The sequence below is a fragment of the Scatophagus argus genome, chromosome 8 (assembly GCF_020382885.2).
Source record: "Scatophagus argus isolate fScaArg1 chromosome 8, fScaArg1.pri, whole genome shotgun sequence".
In the NCBI taxonomy this organism is placed as follows: Eukaryota; Metazoa; Chordata; class Actinopteri; family Scatophagidae; genus Scatophagus; species Scatophagus argus.
This window is the reverse complement of record NC_058500.1, coordinates 17,051,300-17,070,338: the sequence shown is the minus strand read 5'-3', so window position 1 is coordinate 17,070,338 and position 19,039 is coordinate 17,051,300. Positions and strand designations below refer to the sequence as shown.

At 41.6% G+C, this 19,039-nt stretch overlaps 2 protein-coding genes across 4 annotated transcripts; both read right to left on the bottom strand.

The window, feature by feature from the left end:
- Nucleotides 1-462: 462 nt before the first annotated feature.
- l3mbtl1 (L3MBTL histone methyl-lysine binding protein 1) lies at nucleotides 463-13,904 on the bottom strand. Of its 2 annotated transcripts, none has more exons than XM_046396731.1 (22): nucleotides 13,652-13,904; nucleotides 11,301-11,496; nucleotides 10,129-10,316; nucleotides 9,592-9,721; nucleotides 8,744-8,906; nucleotides 8,180-8,318; nucleotides 7,917-7,965; nucleotides 7,506-7,594; nucleotides 6,898-7,002; nucleotides 6,630-6,765; nucleotides 6,011-6,102; nucleotides 5,399-5,550; nucleotides 4,824-4,900; nucleotides 3,890-3,975; nucleotides 3,051-3,161; nucleotides 2,703-2,844; nucleotides 2,483-2,585; nucleotides 2,166-2,354; nucleotides 2,014-2,063; nucleotides 1,549-1,706; nucleotides 1,396-1,458; nucleotides 463-704 (listed from the first exon to the last, which is right to left on the bottom strand). In XM_046396731.1, the coding sequence occupies exons 2-22, from the start codon at nucleotides 11,464-11,466 to the stop codon at nucleotides 570-572; spliced, it is 2,523 nt and encodes an 840-aa protein (XP_046252687.1). In that variant the 5' UTR covers nucleotides 11,467-11,496; nucleotides 13,652-13,904; the 3' UTR covers nucleotides 463-569. The 2 variants fall into 2 exon arrangements, with proteins under 2 accessions (XP_046252687.1, XP_046252688.1); XM_046396732.1 differs by having other exon boundaries at nucleotides 8,744-8,903.
- A 741-nt stretch (nucleotides 13,905-14,645) lies between these two features.
- Nucleotides 14,646-19,039, bottom strand: LOC124063269 (serine/arginine-rich splicing factor 6-like). Of its 2 annotated transcripts, none has more exons than XM_046396733.1 (6): nucleotides 18,814-19,039; nucleotides 18,224-18,384; nucleotides 16,454-16,572; nucleotides 16,125-16,327; nucleotides 15,886-15,972; nucleotides 14,646-15,704 (listed from the first exon to the last, which is right to left on the bottom strand). In XM_046396733.1, the coding sequence occupies exons 1-6, from the start codon at nucleotides 18,918-18,920 to the stop codon at nucleotides 15,269-15,271; spliced, it is 1,113 nt and encodes a 370-aa protein (XP_046252689.1). In that variant the 5' UTR covers nucleotides 18,921-19,039; the 3' UTR covers nucleotides 14,646-15,268. The 2 variants fall into 2 exon arrangements, with proteins under 2 accessions (XP_046252689.1, XP_046252690.1); XM_046396734.1 differs by having other exon boundaries at nucleotides 18,251-18,384; nucleotides 18,814-19,037.

Genomic DNA, 19,039 nt, shown 5'->3' with positions numbered 1-19,039 from the left:
AGCCTTTAGTGCACTCTCTAATATTACAGACCCTTTAATACCTCAGAGTCCCCCCCCCACGATTCTCTAATATTTCCATTCTGGCTTTTAATACACAAATTAAAACTCAGCGTAAAAACAGGTGGTTGGATACATAATTAAAAACAGTTTAAATCCAGCACAGACTGGCAGTTTGTAACACTGCCGGTGATGTTTGGGTGTGTGCTAATGACTGAACTCAGATACTAAACCAAACGTGTCAGTTGTGAAAACCACCAGACTCTAAAGATGTTCCACCTCATCTTCATCAGATTCCTTCTAAGAAACCTCCACACCAATTTGTCCATAAGTCTTACGACATTCCTCTATTGCTCCCCAAAAATATGTGTATTTATTATTTTCCCTTTTTCTTCCAACCTCTTGTTTATTTCCCCCTAACCCCACCCCCACCACCCCCCTCCCCTTCCCTCTCTCTGATGGGTACAGGACACCAAACACATGAAAAAGAGGTCAGGGTATTTTCCCTGCAACAGAATGAATTTGGCACATAATGATTGGCGGCCCAATGCCCCCCGTGAGTGAGGGTGGGATCACTTGAGTCCCTCGTCTGTGCTCTTGAACATGAGAATGGCGTTTGAGATCTTGAGTGCAGGTCCGAGCTTGATGCTCATGATCTTCACGATGTCAGTCTGGGTCAGCAGCAGGAAGGCCTCCCCGTCAATCATCTGGGGAGACACAAATATAACAGTGGTGTTGTAACTGGACATGGAGATGACCGGTCAAGAGAAGGTTTGTTTGTTGTCATGTGTGATGGGTACTCACAGAGAGTTGAGTGAAATACACTTCAGTTTGTAGCATTCAGCAAATGTCCTTTCATGTTTTGTAGCATCAAAGTTACCTGAATTGCTTACAGGTATGAAACAAGTATTCAGACTATTTACTTAGTCCTAAAAATTTCTGTTTTGTTAAATACAGTATTTGATACATCAACCTCTTTGGTCAGTTAACAGTTACTTAAAATAGACCATGTGCTAACAATTCATAGACAAATGAATTGTGACAGTCACAATAAGAGATTGTTTATTGTGACAAGCCAAAAAGGTTTGGAACCACTGGTTTAACCTTTAACTGTCATAAAAATGTAGTATAGTAGAAGTATAAAGTAGCACAAACTGGAAATAGCTAAGTTCCTAAAACTGGTATGTGAGTAAACGTGCTGTTATACACAGGACAGTGTCATCAGCAAAGAGGTCAACGAGTGGAAGACAGTAACAAGTAGATGCTCAACACTTACATTAAAAAACTGTTCATGCTCACTGTTCTCACATCTTCCGTGTAACATGACAGTAAAGCCTGCCTACATTTGAATGTAAGAATTAATCTACCATTTTATTCACATACACTTGATGATCTCACCTCTTCTTTGAAGAGACGAGCCTGTTCTTCACAGCCAATTAGATTCTGGACAAACCTGAAGACCTGTAGCATAAACACATAAAGTAACATCAAGTTCAAATAAACAAAACCAGCAAGAGAAAGAGAATATGTATGTCGGCAAGGTTTGCTAACCTCTTCGACGCTCCATGCTGCCACCTGATTGGCATGAATGCCCTGAACGCCTGGCAGCAGCTTGCAGTGCTGCTCCCAGCACAGAGACAGAGTCCTGTCAGATTGACTGCTCAGAGCTGACATGAACAGTGATGGATACACGCCCTCTGAGGACATGTCTGAAGACAAACACATACACAGAAACAAGCTTGGATTCAAGTGTTGTTGATTTATGATTACTTGGACAAATATTTCAACTTGGAAATGTCAACAGGTCTTTTTCAATGCTGACATTTTGACACATCATAGAAAAACACAGGCGTAGATAACAGATGGATGAATTCCATTCAGATGGCCTGGCTTACCGGGAGACTTAAATGGAACAGAACCCTTATTAACAGTGATAATTCCACCTGTGCTACAGGTTTGACAGACTGCAGCATAAGAGCAACGCTTTTATCAAAGTAGTGCATTTAGAAAACTCACTCTGGTAGTCCCTCTGCTGGTTCTTCCTGTATTTGGGAGGACGGCCAATCCTGAAAACAGGGCAAAAGTTTAATCTGAGAGAAAAGTTAACATGCATATACTGTTCATGCATGTCTCCACACACAGACACAGACACACACACGCACGTTTACCTGCCACGGTAATGGGTCTTCTTGGTTCTTTGGCCAAAAAAGAGGTTCCTCTTGCACTCTGAGTCTGACAATTCGGCCTTCAGCCTGCCCTGGTTACGCTCAGCCAATGGGCAGCCAGAAATACAGTGATGTGCAGTGAAACGACCAGTTACATGGCCGGAACCATCACAGCCAGGAGTTGGACACTTCCTGTTTCAAAGACAGAGACCCCCGCCCCACCCCAGTGCATTATCAGGTACTGAATTATATCTTTATTAGCCTGGGTGAACAAAACCAGCATTAAATGACCTGATGATGGAGTTGAGATCAGCACTGACCTGTTGTGGAAGCTGTACTTGTTGGTCCTGGGGTGACTGATGGGTTTACAGGGAACAGAGGAGGGGTAAGTGGACTGGCCCGTAGCAGGAGGCTCCCTCACACCTACGTGCATTCCAAAACAGACAAATAAGCCCTACTGCTTAATGCTAGCTATCAAGAGTCACTTTGATTCAACTTCCAGTTTTCCCTGAAGTACAAAGAGAGTGAAGTGGTGGCTACCGTGTGGCTGCTGTGTTTTGGTATCCCGTGGTGGAACTTTGAGTGGGTGACCAGTTGCCTCACACCAGCCTGCTGGGTGGATGTCGGGGTGATCTGAATCCATCCACTCATCATAGACATGACTCCAGCCATCATAATGGACCTGAAGGAGAAATGGAGATGGAAGTATAATGCATGAAAAATACTGTGCATGGACACACACTCAAAATGCACACAGCTTAACTTATATTAATGTACAATGAGTCAAACAATATCACATACATACATGATCATAACCTTCATAACTACAGATGTTCAGTACTTAGATGTTCAGGAATACAAGCTGACAAAACACACACCAAGTATTACCTTAATGCGATGAGTGTCGACCTCCTCCACTGTAGCAACTCTGATCAGACCAGGACTTCTCTTGTCCACGGCCTCCAGCTTCATCTGAGGCTGGAAGCTGTGCGGCGCACGCTGGAGACAGAAGATGGTTAGAAAACACATTCACTTGTATGTTCAGCTAAACATGTCAAACATACTTTCCATAAGGCACTGGCTTTACGTGCTGGATGTTTTATGGCTTTTACTTGAGATTTTACAATAGAGAGCAGCATTGTTTATTTATTAGCAACAGAGATCCCAGTCCCAGCTGGAACCAAGGATGATGCGGTTCATGGTCAGCATCTCAAGGGTTTTATATCACTTTTCATATCACAAGTTCTTCTTTGCAGTTGCTACATAAGCATTAGCATTTGTTATATATTTAAATCACACATAAACACTGCCAGGTTCAAGTCCAAGTTCTTGTATGGTTATGTAGACAGTAAGTGAAATTTATATATCTCAGGCTCCCTCCAATTTAGCTCTTACAAATGTGAATAAAGACTAATTAGACTCTAGGGAATAAAATATGCAGCAGCTAAAATATAGCTTTATATAATGTATAAACTTTATATATTTTATATAAAAAATATAAAATAAAATACAATATGAAATGTAATACTGTGGTAGACAGGTGAGTAACAGAAAAGTGTATATATTGCAGCATAAACAAGGTTGTGCAGTAATACATAATAATATTTTCTGCCTCTTAGCTGTAGCTTTTTTTGCACAACAGAACCACAGTGCTGCTACACAAGAGGTCCAGCTGTGATCATTTCCTATCATATTCTGATTGATTCCATTTTATTCTTTGTTCTCACCACTTTAAATGCATCAGCAGGCACCGCCTTGGCACCAGTCTCCTCCAGGTACAGAGACCAAGAGAACCGGCCCTGGTCTGGGTAATCTGGTACAGCCGGAAATAAATTCACATCGGTCAGTGAATAGAAACAGAAACATTCATCCCCTGCATGCAGGTTTTTGCTTTGCACCAATGCAGGTTGCCGAATATTCTCCTCTTTTATGTGTAATGTGAGCTAATATTTCAGATCATGTTAAAGTACATGTTGTAAAACCGGTTACAAATCCTTCACATATGTTATTTCACTTACTTAAATGTATGTGTATATAGTGTATATACGTGGTGGACCTCCTGCTGTGGTCCTGCTTGACACCAACTGCTACAGTTGTCATTTAGTCATATTCCAACATCTTTATAATTATCATTATTATTATTGTTGCTATAATTGTTACTTACCATACATATCATTGTTATCACCTAACGTTCCAGTACTCTGTTATTATTGCTGTGTCTATGCATCTCTATCTGTCTGACCCCTCTCTCACACTCCTTTTATCCTTTGCTCTCCTGCTCTCTCTTTTTCAATCTCCCTCTCTTTATTTCAACCCAGCCAGTGAAGGCAGATGGGCGCCCACCTGGAGCCAGGGTCTGCCCCGACGTTGCTGCCTTTTAAAAGGCAGTTTTTCTTTGCCACTGTTGCAAAGAGCTGGCTCATGGTTGATGTTGAGTCTCTCTGTGTCTCTATGTTTGGGATAACTGTTGTTGTGATTAGACGCTATATGAATAAATTGAATTGAAGTGTATACATTTGCCTGAATAAGAGTAGTGAACAGCAGTGAAAGAAACAAAGGGATAAGAGGAATAACTGGGCAGAGTTGATTTCAAAGTTAATGATGTGTGGTATGAATATGCACATGATTAAATTAAGGATTAACAGGGAACACAGTGGTCACCTTGGGGTGGAGTTAGTGGGAGGTTCCTCTCCTGGCACCAACCAATAGGGTGAATGTACGGACTGCTGGAATCACACCTGCAGATGTTTTACAAAAGAAAAACAACAACAACATCCAGCAGAACGTTTAAAGCAGGATTGATAGAGGCAGAAAGATAATGAGTGAGCAATGCTGCAGTTTCATTGTAAGAAAAGGTTTGTGAGTGAAGTAAGTTAGGGGTCTGTGCAAAAAATGATTTTAATCTGCTTTGACCACCTCGTTCAATAACTGGCAGATTTTAGAACTGCTGAACTGGACGCCTTCACTGTGTTATGTGATATTCCTAATGCGTTTATAATAATGTAAACTGTAGTTTGGTTCACTAGGTCTGGACCACAGGAAAAATGATACATCGCCATCTGCTGGTCAAGATCAACCTCTCTTGTCAATGAGCTTCCTGTCAGTCGGTACTTAGCAAAAATCACAAAATCCTGTGAATGATTCGCTTTTACGCTACAAACAAACCGCACCAGAGTCTGCTAAGAAGTGGGCCTTTCCCAAAGCATACATACATTAACCAGATTTTTGAGGCTCACCAGTAGTCGTATGTGTCATCCCAGTTGTCAAAATGAACCAAGAAACGGTCGTCCACCACGTCAGTGACGGTTGCTACACAGATGAGGGAGGGGTTCATACGGTCGACGGCCTCCAGCTTCATTCCTATCTCAAAACTGCACTTGACATCGATCTAAACAGAAAGCAGAAATATAAGAAATTACAAAAGCGCACAAGTCGAGACAGCTAGAGCTGTGGACTAGTTGATAAATTATGTTTAAGTTATACAGAAACTGAGTGCTGCTGAAAAATTGATTCACTGTGGATTCATCGATCATTAATAGTGACACACTGGTACACGTACTTGGTATATTGAAGTTTGGATGCTGCGAACATTAGTATGCAAAAGAAAGTCAACATCATCCCATATAAGCATTATGATCATCTAACTTTGTATATCAGAACAACTATGAGCCAGGACATAAGGCCTGTCTTTGATAAAGTGATGCAGACAGCAGCTACAAATAGCATTGTCACAAGTTTAATTTTGGCACTTTTGGTCTTCAAGTATCACCAAAATGAGAAGTCAAAAAAATTCATCCCTCTATGCTTGTAGATAATACAACTACCAGATATTATACAGTGGCAGTTACCCTCCCAGGACTGGCAAAGAGTTCTTTGGAAGCCACTTGTGCTTTAGTCATTCTCAGGTAGTTGGTCCAGGTAAACTCATCCTCTTTACAGCCTGCAGCAAAGATGGAAATACAGAGCTCACATTTTGGGGAAAAAACATTAACAAATCCACCTACCTCACTATTTAACGCATTGTTCAATTTGTGTTTGTTTAATACATATGAAAACAGGCATACTGACTCCACAATGTTACTAAACCCAGTCAAGAAATAGGTCCACACATAAGCCTCTGTAAAATTATGTGTCGTTTATTTACACACCAGTTTACACACCAAATTAAATAACCAAGACATAAAGAGTTAAGTAGTGAGTTTTAGATGTGCTGTGAGGTGTATTTTGATACTTTTGGACAGAGTCAGGCGAGCTAAGCTAAGATAAACTAAGCTAACCTGGCTAATTGTACAGATATGAGAGTGGTATCAATCCTCTCATGGAACCCTCAAGAAACCCTCACAGAACCTGAAAGAAAGTGAATGAGCGTATTTTATTTTGTATATTTTTGTACACGACACTTTATTCTATTTGAACTGTATCTGCCCTTTGGCCCATCATGATGTCCAGAGTGTTGTCACCTCTCACCTTTGGGAGTGTGCAGTTTGTGTCCTGTGCTCTCGCACCACCCTGCAGGGTGGATGTCGGGGGAGTTGGCATTCACCCAAAAGTCGTGGCAGTCAGAGTAGCCGTCAAAATGGAGCCGAAGCCGGTAACCACAGACCTGGATGATGGCATGATAAATTAGTGAAACGAACGCAGGGTGGAGAAATCGACACCAGGTTAAACTCTTCCTGCATGCAAAGAAATCTGTGAGAGAACTTTTAATCGTAAATAATCAGCCTGGCTGGGTGACCTCGGCCACAGTGAGGACGAAGTACATGGATGGGTGCTGTGGGTCGATGCCTTCCAGCTTCATCCCCTGTTTAAAGCCGTTCTTCACTGTTGGCACTCTCTGGGACTGCATACATGGGATAAAACAGCAAATATTGTAGTCCAGACCACAGATACTGAAATAAAATGAAGTCAAAATGAATGATCCTTCTGGGGAAATTGAATCAGGACAGAGGACAAAGAAAAGATAAGAACACAGCAAATGTTCTAGTGGAGACAAAAGCGTTTTTATCATTCTCATACTACTATAATGTTGTACTCTGTTTCTCCCAGAGCAGAAAGTCCCTTCAAGACAAAAAATTACTAAAACCACAATTGCTCCACTGCCATTAGACTATGTAACAGAATAAATATACTAATGTCTGCTGTTGGCTGCATACGTCGCTTTCTCATCGGGAAATTTACATTTCTCATTTCCTCTCTTGACAATGCTGCACTCGGGTGATACATTTGTCCCTGTGCTGCTGGCAGAGCTGCAGTGGCAGTAAAATCATGGGTTTACTGCGTGATGCTGTGTGATGGCATGAGTTCAGGCTGAAATTACAGCCTGAAAATGTAAGTCATACACACCTCTTGGAAAAGCTTGTTGGGCGCAGCAACAGCTTTGCATTCATCAAGATACTGAGCCCACGTCCACTGCTCCGTCTTACTGTCTCCAGCTTTACCAAAAATACAAACAAAACACTTAGTTGATTAATTTCAGCAACATACGCAACCTCAAACTGAAGGAAACACGCAGAGGAAAGGAATTCAATGAGCAGAAGGACTCTGGAAAATGAGGGAGACGGATCACCTGGGCTGCTTATATTTGAAGATCGCAGCTCCTCTAACTTTATACAAGTTCTCAGTGTAAATGCTCATTTTAAAGTGAAACATCCCATGTGTCTACGACATTATATTAGCACTTCCACTTCATACCTGTTCTGTCTATAGGGAAAAGAAGATAAGGGGCTTAAAGGTACTTAAAATGATCAGACCAACCTCCTCTGATGTGCCTGCTCTCTGCTTTTGAATCATCCATTTTTTCATCCTACAAAAACATGTAAGAAAAATTACACCCAAGCAAAGAGAAAAAAGAAAATAAAGTCACTAGGTAAGAGCATACTTCTGGGAAGCAAACAAGGTATGTGTATTATTTACAGGCACTATTTGGCTTTTATTCATGCACGTCTGACTAAACTGATCAGACACGAGGAAATCTGGTTATCTGTGGGTGTAAAATTTAAATAACAATGTTGTCCCACCGTGCCATCAATGTCAGAGTCCTCCTCGGAGGGACTCAGGTATTCCTTCCTCTTCCTCTTCCTCATGGGTTTCAGGTGATCAGGGTTAAGGGAGGAGACCCTCCCGCCTGCTGGCACCTTCTCTATCCCGATACTCCTCCTGAGGTGCAAGGAGGACAGATACAAAGTTGAGCACCTTAAATGCAAACACATCACATTTTCTTATTTCCTGTCAGCATTATATCTTTCATCTTTGGCTTGTACTCCCCACCGCGGGATTGATTTTGTTTTACTTCACAGTTTCAGGGTCTCAACTTGTTCACTTCAGTCAGACATTTCTCAGGTCTCTCAGGGTGTCTTTGCAGTGATAGTAAGTGAGTTAGTTGCCTAATCAAACAAATCAAACACAGATACACGTGCTTGAAGCCAGTTACTTAATGCAAATAGTCGCTGCAGCTTCACACCTTTTCGGTTGGCAGCTATCAGACAACCCGATAATGAGACTCAACAGTCAGCTATCTTTCAGAAGATTTGCTCACTTGTGTGTTTACAAAGACAGCAAGGAGAAGGAGAAGCAGCTGATACTTGTCAGTGATGGGCTCTCTGCGTAGCTCCTCTGTATAGGTCCTCTGAGCTCTGGGCTCGTGGTTCTGTTGTCCCGCCCCAACCTGGACTTCAGGTTTCACCGACACAAACCGCTCAGGCTCCACAGATGCGCCTCTCACAGAGATGACAGGAGCCAGCACTTCTGACACATAAGGATCAGGAAATTTTATTAGAGGAGACTGACAAAACACAAATACATTTCAAAGCTTCTGTGCCTTTGATTGACTTTTATCTCCTTTTTTTGAATTTATGAGGGTGCTGTGGCTCCACTGTAACTGCATGTCTGTTATTAGTTTTGACTATCTTTACTGATTTTCCCATTTTTCGCCTGGATTTTTTATTTTTCCAAATGTCTGAGTGATGCCTGCTTGATATTTTGGCAGCTGAACTCTCTTCACTTGTCAAGGGGAGCTCTGCTGCAGCTGATGTAATTATTGCATTTCTGCTTAACACAGATGCACGCACACATACACAAGATTTGGTGATCACTGAAAAGTAGTAATCCTTAACTAACTTGGCTCAAGTTGCACCAGTAAATACACTCATGTTTTTTTTTATTTCTATCATACAAAAGCTTTGTTCAAATATTCAAATTCAAATATGTGCTATGTTACAGGAGGTGCACGTGTGGTTGTCTGAGAGCTAAGCAAAGTAATATTTCACTATTTAACAGTATCTGATTTCACGTTGAGCATCAAAATTGGCAGCAGAAGGTTCTGAAATGCTTTTTAGCGTTTGTGTGTGCAAACCGAACACGTTTCACTAAATTGCAGTATTTTGTGTTCAGCTGCCGACGTTACTACTGCCTTATGTAACAATGACTCTACCTGGCTTGTCTGCTGGAGCACTTTCTGCATCAGTAGATCTCTCAGAAGTCCCGGCTGTTGGTTCAGTGGTGCTGCTGGGGGTCCCTGGGGTGATCAGTGTGCTCAGTGTTCCTACGTCACTCACACAGAACTACGACAGATAAACACACACACACGTCAGTGAATCCGTCTGTCAAACCATGATGTTTTACCGTGTCTATTCAACCCTTTTTCTCTTGAACACAATTTATTGGGCAATTACAAAATAAGCAGAACCATCATGTAATTTGGCCTTGTTATTATGGACTCATTTATTCTAAACCAGTTATCCAAATGTCATATCTGATTTCTATTCACATATAAATAAATTCACTGCAGTTTCAGGTTCTGTTTGTTTATTGCCCGTGTGGTAAAATGCTTCGCTGAACAATTGAACAACAAGGGAAAAGATGTGTGATCATCCACGTAGAGTTGAGTATAAGGGCAACTGGACCTGGTCATAGACAGCTGGATGAAGAAAATATTGCAATTTTACAACACACATTGAAATCACTTCACCTTGAGGTTGCTGCTGGGCAGGATGGCCATCCCTTCCTTCCACTCTAGAACATGAACGATGCTACAGGCCCCGCCCACCTGTGCTGTCAGGGTGGGTGTGGCCGTCTCATTGGCCCTGCCTGCTTTACCTGGGTCACCCACAGCAACAGCTGGAGTCACCTCTATCTTCTGATGGCCTGGAGCAGGAGCTGAGGAGGGAAGGGCATTCAGTTTCATTTCTTTTATGTCTGAGCTCCTGTGACAAAGCACAACTCGTTACTACATCAAGTTTTAATTTCATTCTGTCATTTGGTCTTCTTTGCCTTATTCACCATAAACCTTGGAGGAAAAACAAATTTACTGTATAGTAAAAAAACGGTACTGTGTCGACATGATGGCCACAACTCCACAGTCATTTATAAGAGTACTCCACTGATTCAGCAATACTGTTTGACTCACAATAGATATTTAAGAAATATTATCAAAATCGATGCAGCAGACAAATCATCCTTTTTCTATACATTCCTCTTTGTCAAAACCTGGCAATTAAGTTACCCACAATCACCAACAACTTGCTCGGGGAGTAAAATGTGTTATGTTAGTAGGTCTGATGAGCTCACATCTTTCTAGCTACACCCACACCGATTTTTTTCATTTTCAAATTTCAGCCTTAGATGCTGACAGATGCTGACTCAAGAAACATTTTTTATTCTTTATTTATTTGGATCCTCATTAGCTGCTACTATGGATGCAGCCACTCTTCATGGGGTCCACACACAACAAAACATATGAAACCTCATGCAGCTCCAGCTGCAAAAAAGCAACCGACTGCTCTGTCCACAGGCTCTTCAGTCTTATGTCAGTTTGTGAAATTAGGGCAGCGACTGCTGATTATTTCCATTATTGATTAAACTGTCAAATTATATTTTTAGATAAACCACTTCAAGGTTTTTTTGGCATGAAAATGGTTTAAATGATTATCAAAAAAAATTGCCAAGTATTTTTCTGTTGATTGACTAATTCATTACTGACTCATTGTTACTGTTCAAGTAACAAGGAATTTTACTGAGGTCGTATTTAGAGTCTTAAATAAGCCTGAAGGAGCAGGGTGAGTGTCATTATGGGGGTATATACGCTAGCTGAGACAATCCAAACTCATGTGGTCACACTGTCGCCCTCAGACCTGTGCTCACCTGGCAGGAGGAAAGCTGTGGTGGTGTGGGCCTGGGGCTGAGCCTTCTTGGCCACACTGTCACTCCCACAGATGAGGACATTGTCACTGGGGGACGAAGAGGATGGCTCCAAAGTGGTGCGACCAGGTTCTTTGGGAGGAGCCTCCATGTTCACTTTGGCACTCATTACAGTGTCCGTGTCCCTTACTCCGGAGCACTGGGAAGCAGAAAGTATGAGGAACAGTACAAAGCTCTCTGGTGAAAAGGACTACAAGTGTAACAGGTTTACTAACAGTATGTGTTAGTGCAAAGCTTTGTGGTCCAGGTCCTGTTTAAAACCATCAATTTAATAGTCTCTTATGAGACTCAAGGGTGCTTTTGGGCAAGATAAATAAAAATTGACTTGACTAATTCCAGTTAAGTTATTATGGATCCTCTGTTTTGCAGACCTAATAATTTTTTCCAAATGTGTTTTACTGATTTCATTTAACAAATGCAAGAATAAGGATAAAAGCAAAGGGGTAAAAACAAAGGACTGCAGCTGAGCATAGATAATAAAGAAAAAGTGAAGAAAAAACACATTGTTCTCTCCAGGAACATCAGTCAAACACCACACATCATTTTGAGTCAGTTACCACAGTATCACAACAACAACAACCACCATCTCAAATATGTCATATAAAAGCGTTAAATAAATAGGCATGAAAAGCCCAATGAGGGGATAGTGGGCTTATATTTGTGCAGCATCTTAAACTGTAATACCCTGGGGTTCGGTTAGATTGTTCCAGATATTCTCCCACATTTCTTCTGCAATCTCTACACCCAGTTCCCTCTCCCAGCTCTGTCCCAGCTCCAAAAACCAACAGCAGGATGGTTACGCAGAATGCTGAGGATGACTGAATAATATTTCTCCTCCATATCTAATTTTCAAAGTCAGAGACATTAAAATCATTTTTTACTTCATATAATCTCGCATCTGAAAGACATGAAATAAGTTATTTCTGTAGATATTGTATTTCTGATTAAAAGCCGAGTGAGTCCATCCTCAAAGTGGGCCCAAAAGGAAGAAATAGACTACTATATCGAGGCACAGCGTTTGAAACCCGAATCTAAGACTCCTGGTAGAAAAACAGATTTATTAACAGTGGGAATATGAGTGGATCTTAACCTGAACCTTCGTTTCATACCTTGTACTATCCTGTACTACTAAATGTATTGTTACTGCGTTATTGCAACAATCTATGCAAACCATCTTTTCTTCAAGAAAAAGCAGATTTGGGAGAGGACATTTAAACATGTGTTCAATCTCTTGCCAAACTGAGGAAGCGTTGTTGTGAACCCAGTTTGATGCACATTAAAAAAGGTGGTTTCATTTACCTTGTTTTTTGTTTTTCTTGTACAATGTTTATGTTTAATTATAAGGTCAATTAATTAATGCAATGTATCAGACAGTAACCATAAGAGTACAAGAGAAGGCAAATACCAGATAATACAAAATATGCAAATAGCTGACATACCTGAGCTCACTTCGGTGCTACACCAGTTCTGAACTCATAATGTCACATGAACACCATGTTAACATTATGACCACAGAACCGATGCTGATAGGCACCTTTTTCCTCCCAGTTATATTTTATGCGTCCAGTTTTTTCCAAAAATGTCTCTGAGACATACGGGTTAAGAATTAACAAACGTAAAACTCTGTTATTGTTTTAGTTACTGCAACTACGGGAGACTTTTCCCAACATTAAGAAAATAAAATAAGTAACTTTTAAGAAAGCCATTTTACAGAACCGCAGAGCAGAGATGCCTTCCTCCATCAACAGCCATGACCCCGTATGACTTTTTAACAGCCATCCCTTACCTCCAATAAAAAAGGCTGTGCATTTACGCACAAGCTTCCAAACACACACACACACAAATACATTTCAGTTAAAATGGCGGAGGATGTGAAATCCTTGAGGCCAAAAAATGTGTAAAAGCGGTGTCTCAAATCCTGTGAAAATCCCTTTTACTGAAAAATGAACCCTGTCACCCATTCCGGCGGCACCTCAAATGAATGAGCAACATTTTCACCTCACAACAGTGTTAGATATTTTAGTAACCTCGGCGCGACTATTATTTAAAACTATTAAAACTCCATTAGGATAATTAAACGCGTGGCATTATCAAATATATATATAAAGACGAAAAGCTTTGTGCTTGACACTATCCATAATGCCAAAACGTTTCAGCTCGAGGGAGAAAATAACACTTAACGAGCGTGGGTAAAAGATGTTCGTATCTACTTCTATTTGATCAATTAGAACAAAATTATAAATATGAAATAAATTCGTGCTGGCAGATGAATTCGGAACTGAAATTTGGCTTACCAGCTCAGATCTCCTGCGGCTCCGGGGCTCCGACAGCGCATGCGCGAGTTCCCAGTACAGTCACCGCTCGTTGGTTATCATGTAACGCCAAAAGACTGGTAATGCAACCACTCGACTTTCAGTCATGGTCGATATATGAAAATGATTGACTATTGATTAGTCTGACACAAATCAACTGCTGTTCGTTCGCTTTTCATTTTATAATTTCAAACAAACCGCTTCAGTAAAAACGGCTCCTGTTCATTTCTCCTTAATCAGAAAACATTTATTATATAATTAGTAGGATATGGGTCATGTGGTTACTGCAGTCAAGGTTTTTGTAATCCTGTCACAAAGCAACATCACAAGGCGAGATTTTTAATTAAGAACTTTAATTGAACATACAATAAAAAAAGGGACATTTTCTGTTAGATCTCATTTACATGGAGGAAAAAAAATATGAATGTGTTTATAAAGATAAAGAGGGGGCTATTCAGCAAGTCTGATGTTCAGGTCTCATAAAAACAAGCCAACCCTCAAGAGATCTCAATGGATGTACCCTTCAAGTACAAAACCTCTGGTACTAGCTGCACACTTTAAATACGCTGAGGCTTGACAAAACCCTTAACCCCTTGATGAAACACACACACACAAAAAAAAATTAAATGAAAATTGAAATGCCTATCAGGGCTGCAATCAGAACAATGCAGGAAACGCAAGAAAAATGGGACACTATTTGATACCCCAAAGCTTTAGCCAAACTGAAATCCAGAAAGTAAAGAGGGCCTTCCGCAGATTACCTGTTCAAAGAGAACAAAAAACACTGGTAGCAACAAATCAGTTTGATGCTAATCATACCATCTATGTGCAAGAGGTTAAAAGGGCTCAAGTTGTTCATACATGAAATATAATACAAGCCCATCACATTTTTTTGTAAATATGCAGTTCTGCAGTACAAGTTCTTGCATCCCAGTTGTGCATTTTAGAGTTCGGCAAGACAACAGATTTCTTGGAGAAAAAAAAAAAAGAAAAAAGAAAAAAAGAAGCAATTACTGAGAGAGCAACTCAAATGGAGACTACTCCAATGCTGTAACCAAATGCTACTTTTCTCCCACAACCATGCAGTTTGAATGCATATGAAACAGCAGTTCATCAACAAGCAGACAATGGACTACGGAAACTTGCAATGCTAGTAAATCATATAAATCTACCAACTAAGATCTGCTGCAAACGTAGATGTAAATAAAGATAACTTGATTTTCACTAATCTGTAAACAGCTTTAAATCAAAACAGACTAGCCCTCAAGTTGAAGCTTTCAGAGAGAATGACTTAAACCACCTTAGGCGGCAGCTCTAAAGGCTCCAAGACTAGCACTTCAGTTTTTGAAAATAATTCCAGATAAAATTGGTCACTTTGGGCAGAAGATGATTCTGAGACCAAATTAATTTCAAAGTATCCCCATCTCAGCAGTGCACCCTCTACTAAAACTGTATCTAAAACCTGTTAAAGACAAGTGCACACTTGAAGGAGAAAAGTAGACAAGTCAGGAAATAGGAGCCAGTCTGACAACAACTCAATATGTACAGCAAAGGGATCAAGCTCGTCAATGAATGAAATGTCTTGCATTTCTAATTCCACTAATCCTGAGAAGCTGATCTAGACCGTGAGCGAGACCTTGAACGGGACTTTGAGCGGGAAGCTGAACGTTTCTCCCTTGACTTGGATCGGCGGTCCTCCTCCTGTGGGGATGGGGAGCGAGAGGCAGATTTGGTGGCACGTGCTTCCTTCCCGTTCTCCACTGGAGAAGCTGAACGACTACGGGATTTCTTGTCACCACCTATCTCCTTGGATCTACTGCGAGAATCCCGCTCCGACTTTACCTTTGAACGGCTCTTCGAACGGGATTTGCGGTCAGCTGAACGGGAGTGGGATTTGCGTGAACGAGAACGGGACTTGGATTTGCGGGATCGAGAACGAGACCTGCGATTGCGAGAACGTGATTTGCTTTCTCCTGACTTCCTTCCAGATCTGGAGCGGGAATGATTACGTCTCTTGTTGCTATGGGAACGGGACCTGTAGGGCATAAGAGAAATACTTATGCTTGACAATTTTTTATTCTTTTTATTAAATGACCATGTTAAGAAGAATTAATTATTGGCATGGGTCCCAATACATAGGCTCTATACTAATCTATGACAGTACTGTAACTGGAATTCCAATGTGTGGTTTGTTTTTTTAGAAATCAAATTCTCACCTGGAGTGGGATCTGGAGCGACTCCTGGAGCTCCTGCTTCTCTGGCTCCTACGGCTCCTGCTGCGGGAGCGACGACGACTGCGAGATCTAAGGAGAAGAGCGCAAAGTCAAAAACAGAACTGCATTCCTGCAACTGCATACCATTGTTACAAATTTGTCAGCATCACTGAGTGGTAAGAAGGCTCTTTGAGTACTTTTCACAAAACAGCAAGCATGAAGTATTAATTAAGTGTTCCCACCTGGATCGGCTGCCAGAGTAAGACCTTCGCCGGCGAGGTCGGTCCTCCACCAGACGAATCTTGCGTCCGTTGATGTCTGTGCCATCCAGTTTGTCCAGAGCCCTCTTCATGTCAGAATGGGACCTAAACTCAATCACTCCCTCATTTGTGCGCTCCTTGTGGGCATCTGCATAAGTTACCTCTCCTGCCTGACGCATGAAATCCTGAGGGTACATAAAACATGTCAAGAGAAACAATAAAACACAGCAACAAAGCCATGCTGTCTCAATGGCGGAGTGTTGTAAACCATCTTGATCGGTTGAACAAATGGTTTGTGTTCAAACATGTACCTTCAGGTCCTGCCAACTACAGCGGCTGGACAAGTTTTCCACGATGAGGCGGTACTCCGTACGGACTGGGGGTCCATACTTATCCCTGCCGGAACGGCTCCGGCTGCTGTAACCGCTACCTTTAAAGAGAACACCACATGAAAAAAGTTAGAAAAGACCAAAATTGCCAAAGCACAAAAAACTACTGACCTGGGGTTTTAAATGAACACAAGGGAGTGATCTGCCAGATACAAGTCCAAAGGTTGATGGGGTGGGGGTGGGGGGGTTAAATTTAAACTTAAGAAAAGAGTCGCTCTGATCCCATTTTCAAACACAAACTTCAGATAAGTGATCTACAAGCCACTGCATGGGCTCTTTGTATTGTTCAGCGTTTTGAAGTTGTTCGCTGCTGCAAAGAACACCACTGCATCTGTTTCCGGCAATACAATTCTTGTCTTACTGTGATGCTTTAGTTGCATAAACAAATAGACAGTGATGTTCTTTCAAGACCTCTGAACCCTGTAACACAAACAGAAAGGAGGTATCCACAAAGGTCAAGGGCACCATTCGTTCAGATTGAGTAGGAACGGTGTAAAGAAACACATACACCAATCTTTTAGTATCTGATATTTGACCGGATGACAGTCTGAAACAGATTTCCAGTTTTCTCACTTACAACATTTCTTTTGATTGCAAGTTCTTTACTAGAGCTGCTCCACTCATGTTTGCTGTCAACATAAAAACCAATGGCAATCCTCACCATCGCCCCTGGTCTATTGGCAAAAGGCTGCTGTCATCATGGCTTCCGGTTAGGTCAGCCAAGGATCAAGGGGGGCAAAGGTCACACACACATTGTAAGGTGAAAGCCAAGGCCAAACGGGACAGGCAGTCATCTTAGCCAGTCATCTTTAGCCTCAATGGACTCTCAGCCTCAGCCCGCAACAGGACTCTTTCAAATTGAAACATCAAGGACTTTTGTTAATGTTGAATATAAAATATATACCAACGTTAAAAATACACAGTTCACATGAAAATGTTAGTCCGGTCCTAATAATTAAGCTAAAACTACACTAGCAAGGTTTGTGGTGATGATCTGTACTTAGCTTTCTTCTGTGTTGCAAACAATGTGTAAATTCACACCTTCAAAACATGGTTCATCAATTTAAATTATAATCCAAGAGACTTTTGGAGTGCGTGACAAGAGAGCCTAGCACTCTAGCTATACTAGCTAATGCCAACCCTACAGCCTAGACTCTTGAGTTCTGCTATTTGGGGGCTCTGACTTGCAGATTGTTGTTCCTTTCCAATAATGAACCACAGAATAAGCAAGGGTGGCCCATCATCATTACAGAGGAGCAACAACCTGAAGGTCACTAACCCGTGATGGTTGAAGCTGGGACTGACAGCTCTTCAGCAGGGTGAGATCGAAGACAAACACACAAAAAACTGAATTAAAGAAGAAGGTAGCTCAGTCCTGGTTCGTAGAGCTTCTCCTTGTGGTCATGATATTAAATAAAAAAATATGAATAACATAGCACCACCACTTATGCCATAGCAACTTGGAAAGATTTCATGCTATCTGAGGCACAACAAACGTGTACCAACAAAACACATTAACATGGGGTCATAAGCTGCTACTTATAAACCGTGACAATGTACCTGAACAAACTTATGCTAAAAGTCTGTTAATCTGCGCCAGTCTGAAACAAACAGCTCTCTGTGCAGTCCACATCGACACCTCACCCCAAGGGGAAGGGGAAGAGAGGGTATCTTGTAATAGACTGCACTTACTGCGCCCACCACCCCAGTAACCCCCACCATAGCCATCTCGGTCTCGCCGCGGCCCCCGGGCATGTTCGACGATCACTCGCTCCCCGCACAGCTCCTTCCCGTTCAGCTCGTACACGGCATCGTCCGCATCTCGGTTATCCTCGAACTCCACGAATCCATAGCTGCAGAGAAAATGCGGTGTGTAAATTTTGCAAAAATACAATCGCAACAAAATATGTTTCGTACTCAGTTAAACGACACGCACGATGTTTTCGTTAACACTGAACTAGCTAATTATTGTTAGCGTGGCCTACTGGCCCTGTGCAGTAGCAAACACAAAGACGCCATGTTGGCCATGCGACATTTGCAACACGAGTCAGACGAAAGTTGGGGGAGAAAACAAAAACACTTAAGAACTGCAATATCTCAAGCAAACAAATTCACAGTGTCAACTTCACGTATTAACTTTATAGCAGTTATGACCTATTTGCTTAAAAGCGAGACAGTCGTCTGTGTCACCGTTGATGTCGTTAACGCAACTGGTTGGCTAACATTCAAGCTAGCTAGAAAATGCTAGCTAACCCGAGACCACATTATTATCAAAAACTCACCCGTTTTTCAGGTCAATTTCCATCAACTTCCCATACCCGCTGAAAAATCGCTGAATGTCTTTTTCGCGAACATGATAGCTGAGTCGTCCAATATAAACACGAGGCATGATTTTTTTTTTTTGTTGTTGCCTAACGATGTTCTCGACTGTTCTTCACAACGGCTCGTCACCAAGCTGGACGCTGCTGCAACAGTCTGGGGAAGTGCTGTTAACGCGGTCTTCTTCTT